This window comes from Prionailurus bengalensis, chromosome D1 (genome assembly GCF_016509475.1).
Source record: "Prionailurus bengalensis isolate Pbe53 chromosome D1, Fcat_Pben_1.1_paternal_pri, whole genome shotgun sequence".
Classification (NCBI taxonomy): domain Eukaryota; kingdom Metazoa; phylum Chordata; class Mammalia; order Carnivora; family Felidae; genus Prionailurus; species Prionailurus bengalensis.
In genome coordinates, this window is record NC_057346.1 from 66,250,577 (window position 1) to 66,267,714 (window position 17,138).

Below are 17,138 nucleotides of genomic sequence, written 5' to 3' on the forward strand. Positions count from 1 at the left end.
ATAACAGCAAGCTCCTCACCCATTATGTTCACTGCTTCATCCTAAGTTCAGAGTGGTATCTCAATAAATATTGCTTGAATTAATTTTTCTCAATTGCTGCAGAGGAATGTTACTGCTGTTGAAAGTTGAATTAAACCTTCTCAGTTTCTCTCAAGAACTCAGGCACAAAATTATTCCCAGTTTGCCAGTTGTCTGGATTGTGTCTTCTAAAAATTTCAGCAAGTTTTCAGAATAATCAAATATAAAAATATATATTTTGGCAAGTATATTCCTTAAATAATCCATCCTTTATAAAAGGATAAATGGCTATGAAAGAAAAATAGAAATCCATGTCATCTTTATTTTTTCTTTAGGTATAAAGGGCTTTGTGAATTTTATGGAGCTTAAGGAATTTGTTCCTCAGAGAATGTAATCACTATTTTTTTTTGACATCAAGCTAGAATTGATCACAGATGGTACAAAGGTCACCTGCAGCAGACTGTCCCCCAAGTTCTTAAATGTCAAATGAATGAGACCTTTCTATGCAAACATAAGTACAATAAATAAAGTGTTTTATTGGTCAGAAGTGATTATGTTCTTTGATGTAACTTAGGACTTTAACATTTATTTTTTAAGTGATATTGGAAAAGCAACAATTTGGTGGAAAAATAGGCAAAGAACGCAGATATTCCCAGAAGAAGAAATCCAAATGGCCACAGACGTATGATAGCATACTCAGTTTTACTAATAATCTAAGAAAAACAAGTTAAACTTGGTAGAAGTAGACTTCTATGACATTTCAAACCTACAGGCCACGTGCACAAAAAAGGATATTCACTGCAGCATTTTTTGTTGTTAAAAAAATTAGGAACAGCTTAATTAAGTGTTCACCAATGTGGGTATGGTTAATAAATACTAGTATCTTAGAACAAATACAGACTAGGAAGCTTTAAAAGAAATAAACTTAACTCCTCTATTAGCATGGAAGGATGTTCATGATCTACTCTATTTTTAGAAACAACCCAGCACTATTCAAATTGCATTGATACATTTTTTTTAAAATGTTTTTTTCATACATCAGCCTATAGCTGCCAGTTATCCTTTTAAGACATGAGTCAGAAACCCTGTTACTCCTCCGCTTAAAACTTTTCGCTGACTTTGTTTCTCACTCAGAGTCAGAGTCAGAGCCCTCACCCAGATTTCCATCCCCACCTGGGCTGGCCCTTGGCTACTGCTCTGACATCCTCCCTTTACCTTCCCTCCCCCACCTATCTTCCTGGCCTGCTTTCCCTTACCTTGGGGTTTCAGTACTTGCTGTTTCCTTCATCTGGGACTCTTCCCCCAGATATCCCCATAGCTTGCTTCTTCCATCTCTCACATCTCTGTCCAAGTGACACTTTGCAACAACCACAGTCCCTGACCATAGTCTACATTAGGGGAGAGTATGTTCCTCCTCAGCCCTCCCCCTTCCCTGCCACTTTCTATTCCACTTCCCTGCTTGCCCTTCATACCCTTATCACCATCCACTACACCATGCATTTCCTTCTTTATTGGTTCGTGGTCTGTCTTCCTCTTCCAGAATTGTGAATGCTAGGAAGGCTAAGATTTTTGCCTTTTTGTGTCATTACTGGATTCCCAGCTCCTAGAATAGTACCTGACACACAGTAGGTGCTCAATAAATATTTACTAAATAAATAAAATTTCATTTTTATGTGCATATAACAACAGATATAGAAAAATACATAGCAACCTGTTGACAGGGATTCTTTCCCAAGAGTAGGATTAGGAGAGCTTTTACCCTTACTGTATACATTTCTGTACCACTTGAAACATACGCTAATTTGGTAATGGAAAACTAAATAAAAAATATTTTAAAGGAAAAATGTAATGGTTCCATCTGTCCTCCCAGTGACTCAAAATGTTTTTGGGAGCTCCTTTCTGCTGACATTGAAAGTAACTTCCAAAAAGAACTATCCTAGGCATGTCTCCACTATATATACCATCCAGAGTTCAGAAAATACCAGTAAGCTTGGGATTTATGATGTTCAAATAATCCAGGAATATAAGGAACATACGACAAGCTCCCCCTGTCCCCCCTCACTCACTCCCTGCCCCTTTGCCCATGGCATGTGTCTTCTGGGTAAAAAAAACAAAAAAAACCAAAAAAAAACCTTTCTAATTAACATATGCAGCCCCTTCTTATACACACTTTCTCCCTTCACCAAGGAAGAAATTTCACTGATAATTCTTTGTGCTGTTTTCTCTACATGGTAAAATCTTCAACACTGCTGTCAGGGTGAACCTGATTTGGTTCCATGTGGGCTACAAAATTCATCCATTGCTAGAGGGAGCTCTTGAGACAAGACACATTGCCTCTCAACAACAAATTCAACCTAACTTAGCATGACAAGCATCTCAGGACACATTAATACACACAACAGTGACATAAACCCCGTACCAAGTGTCTTTCACAAGTTGTCATGGTCATGAGGCCTCTGTTTAAGTAACTCTTGATCCTCGTTCTTGAGCCTTTTCCATGGGAGCACAGCCATGGTAGTATTAGTAATACTTTAGTTTTGCCTGATTTCTTCACTGGCCACAAAGCTCCCTGGCAAGCCCGTAAGGCCTCTCTCTACCAGAATAGCAAATGGGGAAAGGGGATGCAATTTAGCTCTCAAAGGCCAGCAGGAAGACTGGTCTGCCTGTCCCTGACAGTTTCTGCAACTCACTCCGTAAAGTAGGGCAGCAACAGCCAACTCTCATCACCATTTTGGTACGGAAACGAACTTCTAGAATTTTAAATGAGAACAAACCAACCAGCTGGGTTGTTTCTTAATTTTTTTTTCTTTTTAAAAGAGTTAGCTAGAATCAAACTCAAGACTATTTGAAAACCAGCCCCTGGCGGACAATTACACTTGATTTTATACTTGATTTTTACTTCGTTTTGAGAAAGCAACAGAGTTGGGGTTATTGCCCACAACTCTTCTGAATGAGTGCCCTGGGCTCAGCTTTGCTTCTTGAAAAACACTGGCTTATTACTCCTTAGCACAAGCCTCATTTCCAGGGCTTTGTGATTCTAATGCCACTTGAGAAAGGACAGCAATTTTTCTGGAGGGGTCTGGTTATCAAAATGCACCTTACTTGAGACCGGACCACAGGCTTGGAGTCAGACCATCAGTGGGATCTAGAGCCAAAGAACCTGGCCTTCTGAGCTCCAGATTGTTCCTCTGTTCAGTGGAGATAATAAGACCTACCTGGTAAGATGACTGGGTTAAAGGAGATACTACAGATACCGTGCTTAATGTCGTACTTGTGTCAGATGAAAACTCAGTAAATCATTACCATGATTATTATAATGTGAGACTATAAAGTGATTACCTATAAAGCTAGACTCTCACATTATTGCCCAAAACAGCTCTTCTTCACCAACAAATCTCAAGACCGACCACCCTTAAACCTCCTGCCTAGAACTTCATCAGAGAAATAGAATTGGCGTAGTTCAAATGCTGGGTCTCAAACTTAATTCTGAAACACTCACACAGACACACCCATATATGGAACTGACACTACTAGGAGCCTTGGGCTGATGCTCAGGGATCTCATTAGGCTGCCAAGTGCCCCCCCACCCCAGCCTTGCCTCTGCACAAAACTATGGTCAGGAGATTGTTCATTGCCAACACTGTTCATTGCCAACATCAGTCGAGCCAGAGGGAGACAATGGGGAACTGACAGTGGAGCGTGCAGAAGGCTCAAGGGTGCCTTACACCTATAGTCCTGCCCCTTGCCTGGGACCACAAGGCTCTGAAGATCGTCATCGCTCAGACCCTTTAAGGTCAGCACTCCCTCTTGTCATCAACCCTACCTCTTCCTTTCCATCCCTCAATCCAGCATTTATTAAGTGCCGACCAACAAGCCAGACACTGTGCCAGGTGCTGGGGAGCTCCTGGTCCAGCAGGTACATCAGACACCAACATATAGATCCCAAGTAAGAGTGGTGTCTAGGGTGTTCTCTGGAGTGAGTCCACAGAGGGAGAATAGGCCACACTTTGGGTTACCCTTAGTCTTCATGGAGATCGAAACAATTCCGTTAGCGAGAAGGTCCTGGCCAGCAGGTCACTCACCACATTGGTGTCCTGCATGGCCCTGGCCCACTCCGCAGGACTCTACTTGGTGTTCAGATGTTCTGGGAGACTTTTTTGCCACTTCAAGGTCCATGCCCGAGAGCTGGAGGTGAAACTGCTCCCTGTGGGCAGCCTTCCGGAGTGCGCGGATGGCTTTCCGGAGCCGCTTCTCAGTTCGCTTTACGATGCAGCTCAGGTCACAGGAAGCTACGGGAATGAGAGGGACAGCAGTGGGGAAGGAGGTCAGGCTGCAGGATATGAGGATGTCCAGACACCAGCTGCAGGACCCACCAACACCCGCTGTTCCCTGTGGACAGAGTGGGGGGACACCTGGGGCTGGGCACCTAGCAGGCTGGGCAGCATTTGATTCCAACAGAAATTTGTTGACCAAAACCGAAGCTTTGAGTTTTTATGGAGCAGATTAAATCATGAGGTTCCAAACCAATTCAGTCTAGTTTGGGAGTGAAAAAAACCAAAAAACAAAAAACAGGAGATACTTCAGTGGTTGCAGTACTTTTTTCCCCCAAGAATGATGAAAAGTGAAAGGCAAAAGAGTAAGGAGCAAGCTGTGAGCAGCCTGACACCAAAGACTGTGTTCAAACCAACCTGTCACCTCCTTTTGGTTAGTTTCAAGTTCAAACTCAACAGTGATAAACATTTCCTTAGTGGCGCTTGGTCGGCCAGGGGCTCCTGGGACTTGCTTGCCAGAGCTGCATGTAAGGTTTGCGTAGCGGAAGCTCTCTTTTACTGAGCTGTGCTTCTCTGTATGAAGAAACAAAATTATCGGAAGCCAGATCCTGGCAAAGCACTCAGTTGAACATTCGCTAGAGCTCAGTAAACATTTCATTAAAACAACTCTCAAGGGACTAAGTGATTAACTCCAGATGCCAAGACGTTGCAGCTAGGAGCACGATGACATTTTAAATTCAAAGAGCCAGTATTGCCTCCTATATAACTTAACAATTTAGCCCCTGAAAATTATTTGCATGGGTGAATGCTAGATGTTTCTGACTGACCAGCCACATATGTGGAAGACAGGACACCAGGGTTGCCTTGCATTCCTAACTGACAGTCGGCTAAGGTGTGCTCATGCTCTCACAGTTGGTTTCCTTAGAGCTGGACTGTGATGTACCAAGCAGGGGCTGAGCCTTCAAACAGGGAACGAGCATAAAAGTAGAAAGAAAACCAACTCCTGCTTTCAGGCAAACTGACCTTGGAGTAATTCTAACCTGAAGGGGAAGCTGGAAAGCACATTAACAATGAGGTCTCATTTGAAATAACCAGGAGCAATATACGGCACAAAGCATCTAGAGAACCAAACAATATCATGAAGGCATCTAGGGTGGGAGGGAAAGTGTTGTGTAAGGCAAGTCTCTGCACATCCCTATTCCAGACTCTGGCCATCTCTCCTCCTCCCCTCCCCATGGCTTCCAGTGTATATTTTAACTAATGGCTGTTAACCCAAACCACATTATCATCCACACAATTGATTTGTCTGATTTTTAAAATTTTAATGTTTATTTATTTTTGAGAGTGAAAGAGAGAGAGACAGAGCACAAGTGGGGGAGGGGCAGGGAGAGAGGGAGACAGAATCCGAAGCAGGCTCCAGACTCCGAGCCCAACATGGGCTCGAATTCACCAACTGTGAGTGACCTGAGCTGAAGTCGGAGGCTTAACTGACTGAGCCACCCAGGTGCCCCTGATTTATCTATATTTTAAACTCTTACTTTACTCAACTGATGTATCATCTGTATCATATTTTTCTTCAACACTACAAGGATGTTCAAAGCAATGGGTGATCAGGAGCCAAAGGAAGGAGGAGGCAGATTAATTCTCCCTCATACCTAAATTTCCCCTAAAAATCCATCTTACCTTTTCAAAAGGCTAACTTCAAATCTCAAACTAAACAGTCATTTTGAATATTTCTCTCCTTCAATTTTCCCAAATCTATATTTTAAACTTTTTATTTTGAAATAAGTTTAGATTTACAGATAAATTGCTCAGATAGAACTGAGAGTTCCCGTATACACTTGGTTGTTTCCCCTAATGCTAACATCTTACATTAACATGTATATTTATCAACACTAAGAAATTAACATAGTATAATACCATTAAAGAAACTAAAGACCAAGTCTCTTTTAAAATAATGCTTTTTCCCTCTGATCTAAAAGTATAAATGCTCACTGTGGAGAATTTGGAAAATGCAAAAAAAAAATTAAAAATTAAAATCTCCTGCATCCTCCCATCTAGTTATTACTACTACTGATGAAATGGTGAGTTTCCCTTCTTTTCCATCTAGTCCCACTTTTTCTTACATAGTTTGGGTTGTTTAGATACACAAAATCTTACTCTCCCCTTCTCCATCTTTGCATTTTATTATAAGAACATTTTCCTATGTCATTAAACATTCTTTGGAAACACATAATTAATAGCTGCATAATATCCCATCAAATGGGGGGCACCTGGGTGGCTCAGTCGGTTAATCGACTGATCTCAGTTTCAGCTCAGGTTATGATCTCATGGTTCATGAGATCGAGCCCCATGTTGGGCTCTGTGCTGACAGCACAGAGCCTGCTTGGGATTCTCTCTCTCCCTCTCTCTCTGCCCCTCCCCTGCTCGCATGCATGCATGCACACATGCACACAAGCACTCTCTCTCTCAAAAGTAAACAAATAAACTTAAAAAAAATCCCATCAAATGGAGGTACCAAAATTAATCTCAATTAGTTTCTTAAAAAAAAACAGGCAAAAGTGACTACAGTGAGCTTTGTTCATTTGTATGATTTATTAGAGGTAAACTAAAGAAAGAAGCATCCCTAATCCATGAATCCTGATTTTTTTTAATCTCTAAAATTATTCTATGAAATAATACTGGAAATGTGAGCTGCAGAAGGCGTGTTGTGTTCTGTTCTCTAAAAGGCCAGTTCTACTTGGATGGTGTTTGTTCTGCTGAAGCTAATGGAGTCACTGCCTCCAAAGTGTGGATCCAGCAGGAAAGCTGGTTATTACATCTTAGTTCATCAAAGATTATTCTGAGCCAAACCTCTTTCATTTCTTTGGTTTATATTCCAAGTGACTCTAAGATCTAGAAAATTTAACCCAATATGATCACAAATTGACAATGCATCTTAAAGTCCTTATTGATTCCTGTGAACTCATATGTTACCCCAGAGCTTTACCATCTGTACCTGGCAAAGGAAACCCTGAAGTATAACTCCAGAACTATACAGAGGTGCTAGGTTAGCTCCTCTTCCTCCTGCGAAGAGAGTCCTTGCAGATTCTGGACTGTTCAATCCCATCTGAAGGGCTCAGCTTGTTACAGGCCCTTTTCCCAACATGCAGGCAAGCTCCCTGCACCAGCCATCTGATTCCATACCTGGTAGTGCTGGCCGCAGACCCTCGGGAAACCGCTCAGCCTTTTTCAAACTACACTTGCCTTCATTTAGTTTAAAGGTTACACTTGTCCTGATGGTGGCGACATCTTCAGAAAGAAACAAGTGAGAGATGTTATCTTCAGAGACAAAGGAATGGAAATACCTGGTGGGTAGTGGCAAGCTATCTGTAGGCTATACACTGCACACCCTGAGCTCCTCTCTTACTCTGAGACCACAAAAGATTTGGATCATGGAGTGCCCGTTACCCTGAGGCTGGGGACACCAGGAGCCTCCTAAGAGTTACACTTATCCCTTCATCTGAAGTGAATCCTGTGTTTGAATATAATAAAGAGAGAACCTAAAACAACCTGAACGCTGAGATGAACCAAGAAGTCACTTTTATGCCTTCCCAAGAAAGAAGACCAGAATCTCCTAGTTCAAATTTAAACAAGACTGCTGATGGAAATGGTGAAGGGCAGATTCTGCTGGATAAGTCTTTCCTGGGAGGACAAGGTTGAGGGAGCAGACAGGGATGGCACTCACTAAGTGTGGCTAGGATGTTCAGGGTCTGGGGAAAGCGACAGTCCCACTTTTAGGGCCTCTTGCGCAAAATTCTGCTCTCCCTCCCACAATCAGTCTTAATCATATGTCAAGTTCTGGATCCAAAGACCAGGATTCACGCTTTAGCTCTTTGACTTATGATGAGAACTTAAGCAAGTTACTAAAGCTCCCTAAGCCTCAGTTTCCTCATTTGTAAAACAGACAAAATTGGGGTACTTACATGAGGATTATGTAATCCTTATGAGGATTAAAGGAGATAATAAAAAAAAAAAGTTTATCCTACTGTCTGGCACAAAGTAAGAACTGAATGACTATTAACTATTTGCTTGCCCATCCTGGGGTTGGCCTAAATTTCCAAGTGCCCATCACTGAGGGATTTGGTGAAACAGACCATGATATCTGTTCTGACTGGGTCCAAATGTTAGGCAAGAGAGGCAGTGAAGGATGATGCTTATGACTCTAGATCTAGACTTCTGGTTAAAATCCTGGCTCCACTATTTCCTATCTGAGTCACATTGGGTATATCATTTCACCTCTCTGAACCTCAGTCTCTTCATCTGGTTAATGAGGATAATAGCAAAATTGCGCCGAGGGTTGCAGTGTGGATTAGATCAGATAATACACGTAATACAGAGGCTGGTATGTTTTAACTGCTCAATAAATATATTTGAGTATTATTACCAGCTAGCTCTGCTCATATATGTAATACAGACATCAGGAACTATTTGCTCATTCAGATATTCTCATGACATAATCATAGAGATATCTAAATCGAGGAGGACAAGGCTACTTAAAAGCTTTAAATTTCATTCTTTGTCTTTTGACAAACGAGAAAGTGTTCAGGCCTTTTTCTCTGGAGAGAATCCTTGCGCTCCGTCATGCCCATGTCTATCTCTACCAACTCCATGTGCTCCAGGCACACATTGCCTTCTGGGCCTTTGAGGTGCTCTGGGGTACAGGGAGTTTGAGAGACCCGAACCTCCAGATCTCAGAGTTCTGTGCACCTCTGCCCAAGATGACAACCCACCAGGGCTGAACACAGAGCATCCTAGCACACGGTGGACAGTCAGTAAGTATTTGTTACACAGTGAGTCAGTTTTCAGGCACCAAGGCTGTGGGCAAGAACATCCTGTAACGCACTCACAGCAATGAGGAGATTAAGAGAAAAGAAAATAAAGCCAACGCCCAGAACTGCACCTCAAGAATGAAACCCATTTAACACAGTGAACCCCAGAGAGAACACGCAGATTTGGTAATTACCCCCGAAAGCAGAGTCATTGGATTTTTGCTGTTTGCTCCTGAGAGAAGAGGAAGAGCCGCAGGTGACAGAGTAGGCCTCTTGCAGTCCTGACAGACAGAATGTGAGTTGTCAACATGAAAGCAAGGTTACGGTCTCTCCTGGTAGGAGCTAAAATCACCCCCCACCTCCCATTCCACGTGGACCACTAGACAAATGCTCAGCATATGGGTGTCAAGGCATGGGCCTCTGGTGGTCAGGGGGCAGCTGGTCAAACACCTGGAAATCCTTTGAGGGTGTTTAACACCTAAAGGCCAGGAAGGCCTGGTTCTGGCATGAGGACTTGCCCCAGGGACTGAGACCCACTCACCTGAAGAGAGGTGAATGCCAGAGTGACATCTGAGGAAGCATCTGTCTCCTCCACCACTCCTACCGCAATGCAGGGACACATGGGGTGATACACTAGTGGGCAGGACCCCCTTCACTTCTAGACAGGACAAAAAGCAGACACTTATAGAAAGAGAAGGACACTTCCAGGCATGATAAAGGCAGCTGAGTTCCAGACATCCAAGGCCCCAAGAAAAGAAGGTGGAACTGATACCCAGCACAGAATACAAGACACAGGGCGCCATGTCCCTCCAAGGTAAGGAAGCTATTTGTATGCTATTTTTTTCCATGCAGAAAAACAACCAGAAAAACAGAAGTGCTCCAACCTACACAGAAGCACAGAAGGAAACACCAAAGAGCCTGTAAAGTATCTCCTGTTTTTGAACAATTTAAAGAATGGCTGCTGCTGCTGAGGGGAGAAGAATCAGTGAAGGGATGGTCAAGTGCACTCCGGGCCCAGTTGGACATGGGAGAGAGCTGCCAGTGGCAGTGTGAGCCTCGGTACCCCTTACCCACACAGTCTTTTTTATTCCAGTGGAGCTTGTATGCAGAGTGGCATCGGCATTCATAGCTGCCCACAGTGTTCACACAGACCTGCTGACAGCCTCCATTGTTGACGCTGCACTCGTTGGTGTCTGTGGAACAAAACACTCTCCTGTCACAGCAGCCCATGGATGACCGGGCTGGCGCTGTCCCTCCCTTGAGGAAGTCACATGGTTGAACTCACTAAACAAAGGGAAGGTGCTAACTGCCTTCAGGATGTGCACCTGGCACCAGCAGACCCCACTCCCCACTCAGTGGATTTCCTGGCATAGGCCTCGCCAGGATAGTCTCAAGTTCCGTTCTTGACCAAACATTTCCCCCATTCAGGATACTCAGAAGGGGGGCACACTCTACTTTCAGATGTCCAAGCTCAAGCACTGCATAGCCCATCCTCCTGGGCTACATACCAAGGGAGATAGAATTAGGATTCTTCACTTGACAGTTCATATTCAGTAGGTGGAATATAGAAAAGGAAAATGACTTGCACTCATTCCCATCAACCTGAGACTGAGTCTAGGTTGGAAGGTGGTCCATCAAAAACCCAGACACACATCCATATTCAGGGAATATTTTCTTGAATATATTCTTGGTGGACTGGAAAAGTACATTTTTAGCCATGCCAAGGATGTATCGAAAAGAAGAGAGACAATACTATCTATACCAAATCCCACTACGCTCCATTCTTATTATGTATAGAACACAAGGATTGGGCAGGAAGTATTTAGGCCAGTAGTTCCCAAATATTCGGATACTCAGTAATACCTTTAAGAAGCCCAAGTCATTCAGAATTGTGGGGGGAGTCATTTGATGTCAAATCTTATTTATGCCATAGTCTACATGAGAATAAGGACAAATGACATCAGAACATGCTGCTACATGGGCACAGCACAGAGAGATCAAGTCGACGGTCCCACTCCCAGCTCAAAGACCTGTCCAAAGACCAGCTCCAAGCTTTAAAAAGGCTTTTCAGCTAGTTCCTGTGCACAGCAAGGCTGTGGAATTGGTTGGTGCCCTCTCTGAGGACTGTGACTTTCCTATCCACTGGGAAGTTCCAACAGACAGGATATCAGCTCCTGAGAGACCCTTCCACTGAATACAACTATGTCAATAAAGTCAACAAAGAATTCACAGTTGATAAGCTCACTTCTTCTCTCTGCTCCATTTCACACTCAACACGTTAAAGGGATCAGTGTGATAGATTTCCCTTAGCAGATGTTTCCCTTGAGTTGATGAAGTCACTACGGCTATACGGGGACTAAACCATCCCATTCACTCCCCAATATAGGAAAATTGACCCTGATCTGGAGAAACCTTGGGAGCTAGGCCTCCCCTGCAGGCCCAGGTTCACCTGACTCTAGAGGGACATTCTGCTCACCTCCACAGTGGGTGAAGCCATAGAGGGTGTACCCTCTGTTGCAAGCACATGCAAATGTGCCAGGGTGGTTGATGCAGCTGTGGTCACAGGTCCTATCCAAAGAGCATTCATCCACATCTGTAATTGTCAAAGGGAGAGGGGAGCTGAAACCAACTCTGAGGGATGAGTGGAAAGAGCATTTGTAATTCCACCTATTGACTGACAACAAAAACAACATAAACAGAATTTTAAAAGTATCAGTTCTCTTGCTCACTTGTGTTTAGACAATGTTGGGCAGCCTATAATAAGTACACTCACAACCAGAATCCTTATTTCCAAATTCTGTTGCAAACTGCACTTGTCTTTAAGCTCAGTTGGTCTTTCTCACATGCCTATTTGCAGAGCTGAGTAATTTAAAATATTTAAATGAAGCTAAATGAGACAGCATACCTTAAAAGGGTTTGTAAACTATAAGGTGCAACCCACACATTATTGTTGTTATATTACTATTGGTAAAACAGCAGTACTAATTATATAAGCTCTAGCAAATTGAAAGGAGAAAACAGCTGGGTTGGAGATAAATCTGGTTCCTGTTTTCCAGAATTAGTCTTCTGGCCCCAGGAGTCCAATTTATCCTCGGTTTTAATGTCCTCTGCACTAAAAGAATGCATGAACACAAACATCCTCAGTGAGTTTCTATTGCAGACATGAAAATTTGGTGTTTAAGCTCCAAACTGGATCCTCTTGGCCAATCCCTTGGCTTTGTTCTTCTGCCATGGTTCAGCCCCACAAGGCCCCTCCTGTCCTGGTTCAATGTGGAGGCATTGCTGGCTTCAGCTGAGATCCTGGAAACTAGCCTCAGGAGGCTGCCTTTGTCGATTTAATCATCTCTTCTTCCCTGGTCTGGTCTTCACATCTTTCCTGTAGACTAGAATTTCAGTGCTTCATTTCCTCAACTCTTTGGAGGGTTTTTTTTAAATAGAGTTATGACTTGTGTCTCCAAATGGATAAACCAGGACCAGTACAGAACTCAGTGGAAGCCAATTAGCCCAGAGCTAGATCTCTTTTTCAACACCAAATGTGCCACAAGAAACTATGTTAATAAAAACCAAACATTTGGAAGGAACTGGAGGAATGAAAAAATGAAATTAGAAAGGGCAAATTCTTACAAAATCTCTTCATCATTTGCTTTTCCCAGAAATCTTGGCAATTTCCTCAGTAAATTTGTTCTGTGAAAATATTTGTTCTGATCAGTGAAAAATAGGAAAAAAGTCCAATTCTTCCCTAGTAATTGATGTCACTCTCTGAATTCTGTGATTAACATCAACCAGTTGTTGGGAATGTGGACTTGTTCAGTAGCTGGCTTTGGCTGCGCATGATGGGCTGTTGCTTTGCCAAAAATAATGAGATCACTTTTCTAATTCCTTTTTAATGTGTTTACACAGCTTAAACAGTATTTCTTGCCCTATACATTAGGAAACATTATGTGCAACATCAAATTTGCTTTCCAAGTCAAATAGAAGAAAGCCATGCAATACTCATCTAGAATGATCTTGCTGAATTTAAAGGGGGCTATACTTGAACTGCCTGACAAATTATATATTAGGAGGAAAAAAAAAACCAAGAGAGAAACCTAATTCATACCATAAGGCTAAAAGAAGGTAATGTTCCATTTTTATTACCTAAAGTGAAATCAGATATTATTTTCTGATTTTAATTTAATTCTGGGATTTCTAACAAAATAAGTTAGGCTGTTCTTATTTCCAGAAATGGAACAAGAATACATGACAGCACATCTTTCCTGAAAGCTGCTTCCTATATATCCATAGGGCATAAAAGGTACTCATCTGAAACTAGATATGATGCTTCTCACCCAACAAAGCTTACTCCCATCCATAAGAGTTATTAATATCAACAACTGCTCCCCAAAGATGCTCCCTTACCACACCTCTTGTGTGGGAGGAAAGCATGTAAGAGGGGGTCTACAATCCTGCCCGAGGACCCACCAGCCTTGCCTCCACTCAATTCCCCTTCCCTCTCCACCATCCCTCTCCCCAAGCACCAAAGGCTGGTCATTAAAACAAGGGCTATAAGGAAGAGATCAACTGGTACATGACCTTGATTATGGGTTGACCCCAACTTTTCGCTAGGAAAAGGTAAGGTATGTTAACTCAATCTACATACTTTTTCCACCAAGTTTTATTACAAAATCCTCAAAATTAAAGGAAATTTTTAGAAAAGAAAAATTCTTCATAATCTCAACACCCTAATGCAACCCTGTTTACACTCTGTGATCCATTCCATTTCTAGCAGCCAGCTCTGCTGTAATCACACCAGATGGATTCTTTAAGGTGTTCTCTAATCGTTAATACTTGTGAGCTACATTGGTGTTTTTACTCTACCAACAGATGAAATAAGTGAAGCATGGACTGGAGGTTGGATTAATGACTCCATCAAGAAGCCCAATGAGCCAGTCTCTGCCAAAGTGGGGTTTCGTCTTCTCTGCTCCAACCAGCGGGCATTGCACAGCACAGCTATGTTTCAGCACATACCTTGGCAAGACTTCTCATCTGTTAATAATTTAAATCCCTTTCTGCAGCTGCAGTCAAAACTGCCCACGGTGTTTTTGCAGAAATGATCGCAACCTCCATTGCGGGTCTGGCACTCATCAATATCTGTAACAGGTAAGCATCGGCAAATCAGAGAGCGATACTTGCCTGGTTTTCCACAAATCCCTGAAGTGCTATTGTGTGCGTGCTTCATTACTCTCTGAAACAAAAACAGACCCATAAAAGCGTTTAAGGATGTTTGCTGATGTTTTTAATCTTACACATGTTTTCTAGTCTGGCTTAACTGATTTGGAAAGACAAGTGTCTTGTCCCCTTGAGAACTCTGACACAAGCTACCCTGGACTAGCATTAAGGACACATATTATGGGAAAGAATGGTGATGTCCTATTATAGTTTCATTCTTGCCCTGCTCTCTCAAGATAAGATGGCTCCCTTGGGCATACTTTCCATTCCAGTTTAATGCTTCAGTTTATAAGGAATTAGAACATTTGCTTTGGCAAATTACACAACAATCAAGTAGTCTCAATGCTTTTAAATGATTCCTGATACTCAAATTAATCTTATCTTCTCTCAGTTTCATCTGGTAACTGGTTGTCTACTTTTTGTCATGTTAAAGAACTAAGCCTTTGTACTTTTGCCCATGAAATGCTAGCAGGTCACTGAGGTATCTATTCATTAGTAAAAGCTAATTTTATAGTTATTCATTATGTTCTCTGGATAATAACCTTGGCTGTTATTTATAAATAGTCTCTAGATTGTTATTTATAAGATGTTGATATTATCACCTGCAAATGAATGTTTTCTTGAGCTTCCACCTTTTTCTAATAAGGCCCTACCTGAAATGGGTCATCTGATGCTTGCTGAAGCTGACCTTCTCAATAGTTAGTGTAATTAAGTTGGTTCTAATTAAGCTTACTCAATTATAACCTTCCACTAGTCCAGGGAAGAAAAGCTTCGATCAATATGAATCATAAGCAAATCCGGAATCACTCAGGAGATATGGAGGGGAAGAGCTTCCTTCATCCCCATACATTAGCAGCATGGAGAGGCACAGGCTACCTTTACAAGTCTTCCCATCCAACTGGAGGGTGAATCCAACGGGACAACTGCAATGAACACCTGTTGAAGTATCCTTACAGGTGCGATCGCAGCCTCCATTGTTGACAGCACACGTTTCTGACAAGGAGGTTAAGAAAAAGACAGTTAGCTTGCTAAAGAAATGCTGATACAGCTGGGAGGAAAGGATATCGCTGCAGTATTAATAACTGGGAAAGTTCATGAAATCCAAGAAGCATGGTGGGGTACTCACAGTTGTATCCCAAGTCTCTACCACCTGCAGGTGAGCTAAAGAGACAGCAGGTACAGCTCCTCTCTCCCGTCTAAATAAGTGACATCTCCCAAAGAAGCTTGATACAAGGCTAACAATGTCTCTCTCTCCAACTTGCTGAGCCTTCCCAATCCCCCACTGGCAGATTTGAAGCCACTAAAATTTCCTATTGATCCACAGCCAGTGACCTGCTAAGCATGGCTACATCTGGCAAGCTAGATGTGAATGCAGAACAGGGCAAAGGGGGATGTCCCTTCCTCAATCCTGAACCCTCTCCCTTCAATATAAGTAATAGGAGAAGCAAGAGAGGGCAAGCTTCCCCTACCCCAACTATTCCCTTGCTGCAGAAGGGAAGTCATTGGACTTCATCCCTGCAACTGCCAATTAACTCAGATTAGAAGTTTACCTTTCGATGAAAGGAGAAAGACCTGTCAGAAGTACATGAAGAAATCAGCCAAAGTTGTTAAGTCACAACTAAAGAGATGAGGAACAACAAGCAAATGTCCTTCTAGTTTCACTTACTGCTTTTACTTCCATAGCTACCTCACTGTAGAGCCTTGGGGGGAGAAGCTTAGTTCTAATTAAATAGGACAGTAGAATAGGTATATCTGTTTCCTCTCAAAACCTAACATGAGAGTAAATAGATTTTTTTCAAGTATAAATCCTTGGGGCACCAGGCTGGCTCAGCTGGTTAAGCACCCAACTCTCAATATCAGCTTGAGTTGTGGTCTTGCAGTGGTGAGATCAAGCCCTGAAAAGAGCCTGGTGTTGGGCTCTGCACTGTCAGTGAGAAGCCTGCTTGGAATTCTCCCTGTCTCTGTCTCTGTCTCTGTCTCTCTCTCTCTCACATACACACACACACATACACACAACAAACAAAAAATAATAAAGTATAAATCCTAAAAAAATGGCGTAAAAGAGTATGGAGATTCCTCTAAAAGTTAAAAATAGAACTCCCCTACAATCCAGTAACCACACTAGTGGATATTTACCCCAAAAATACAAAAATACTAATTCAATGGGACACATACACCCCCATGTTTCTGGCAGCATTATTTACAATAGCCAAATTATGGAAACAGCCCAAGTGTCCATCGGTTGATGAATGAATGGATAAAGAAAACATGATACACATACACACACACACACACACACACACACACTGGAATATTATTCAGCCATAAAAAAGAATTAAATCCTGCCATTTGCAACAACACAGATGGAGTTACAATACTCTATACTCCGAAGACACTTAAAATTTTTTTTCATGCTAAGCTAAATAAGTCAGAGAAAGACAAATACCATATGAGTTCACTCATATGTGGAATTTAAGAAAGAAAACAAATGAGCAAAGGACAAAAAGAGAGAGAGAAACCAAAAAACAGATTCCTAACTACAGAGAACAATGGATGGTAACCAGAGGAGAGGTAGGTGGATGGATAGGTGAAACAGGGGATGGGGATTAAGGAGTGCACTTGTGACGGGCACCAGGTGTTGTATGGAAGTGCCAAATCACTATATTGTACACCTGAAACTAATATTACACTGTATGTTAACTATACTGAAATTAAAAATTTTTTAAAGTACAAATCCTTAAGGACAAAGAAAATGGAAGCCAAGACAATATAAATATCCTGGAAGTGGCATATCAGTGGAGGAGCAGTAATGGGCACAGCAGAAAGTTAA

At 42.2% G+C, this 17,138-nt stretch overlaps 1 protein-coding gene across 2 annotated transcripts in view; it reads right to left on the reverse strand.

Moving 5' to 3' along the window:
* SCUBE2 (signal peptide, CUB domain and EGF like domain containing 2) overlaps positions 1-17,138 on the reverse strand; it is a 64,436-nt gene that overhangs the window by 20,951 nt on the left and 26,347 nt on the right. The window contains exons 8-16 of one of the 2 annotated variants that reach the window (XM_043580602.1): positions 15,185-15,301; positions 14,108-14,230; positions 11,577-11,693; positions 10,171-10,293; positions 9,642-9,758; positions 9,295-9,381; positions 7,476-7,580; positions 4,707-4,862; positions 4,101-4,307 (exon numbers count right to left, since the gene is read on the reverse strand). In XM_043580602.1, the coding sequence (XP_043436537.1) occupies positions 4,101-4,307; positions 4,707-4,862; positions 7,476-7,580; positions 9,295-9,381; positions 9,642-9,758; positions 10,171-10,293; positions 11,577-11,693; positions 14,108-14,230; positions 15,185-15,301 (1,152 nt within the window). The remainder of the gene's footprint in view (positions 1-4,100; positions 4,308-4,706; positions 4,863-7,475; positions 7,581-9,294; positions 9,382-9,641; positions 9,759-10,170; positions 10,294-11,576; positions 11,694-14,107; positions 14,231-15,184; positions 15,302-17,138) is intronic. The other variant, XM_043580603.1, reaches the window with a different exon arrangement.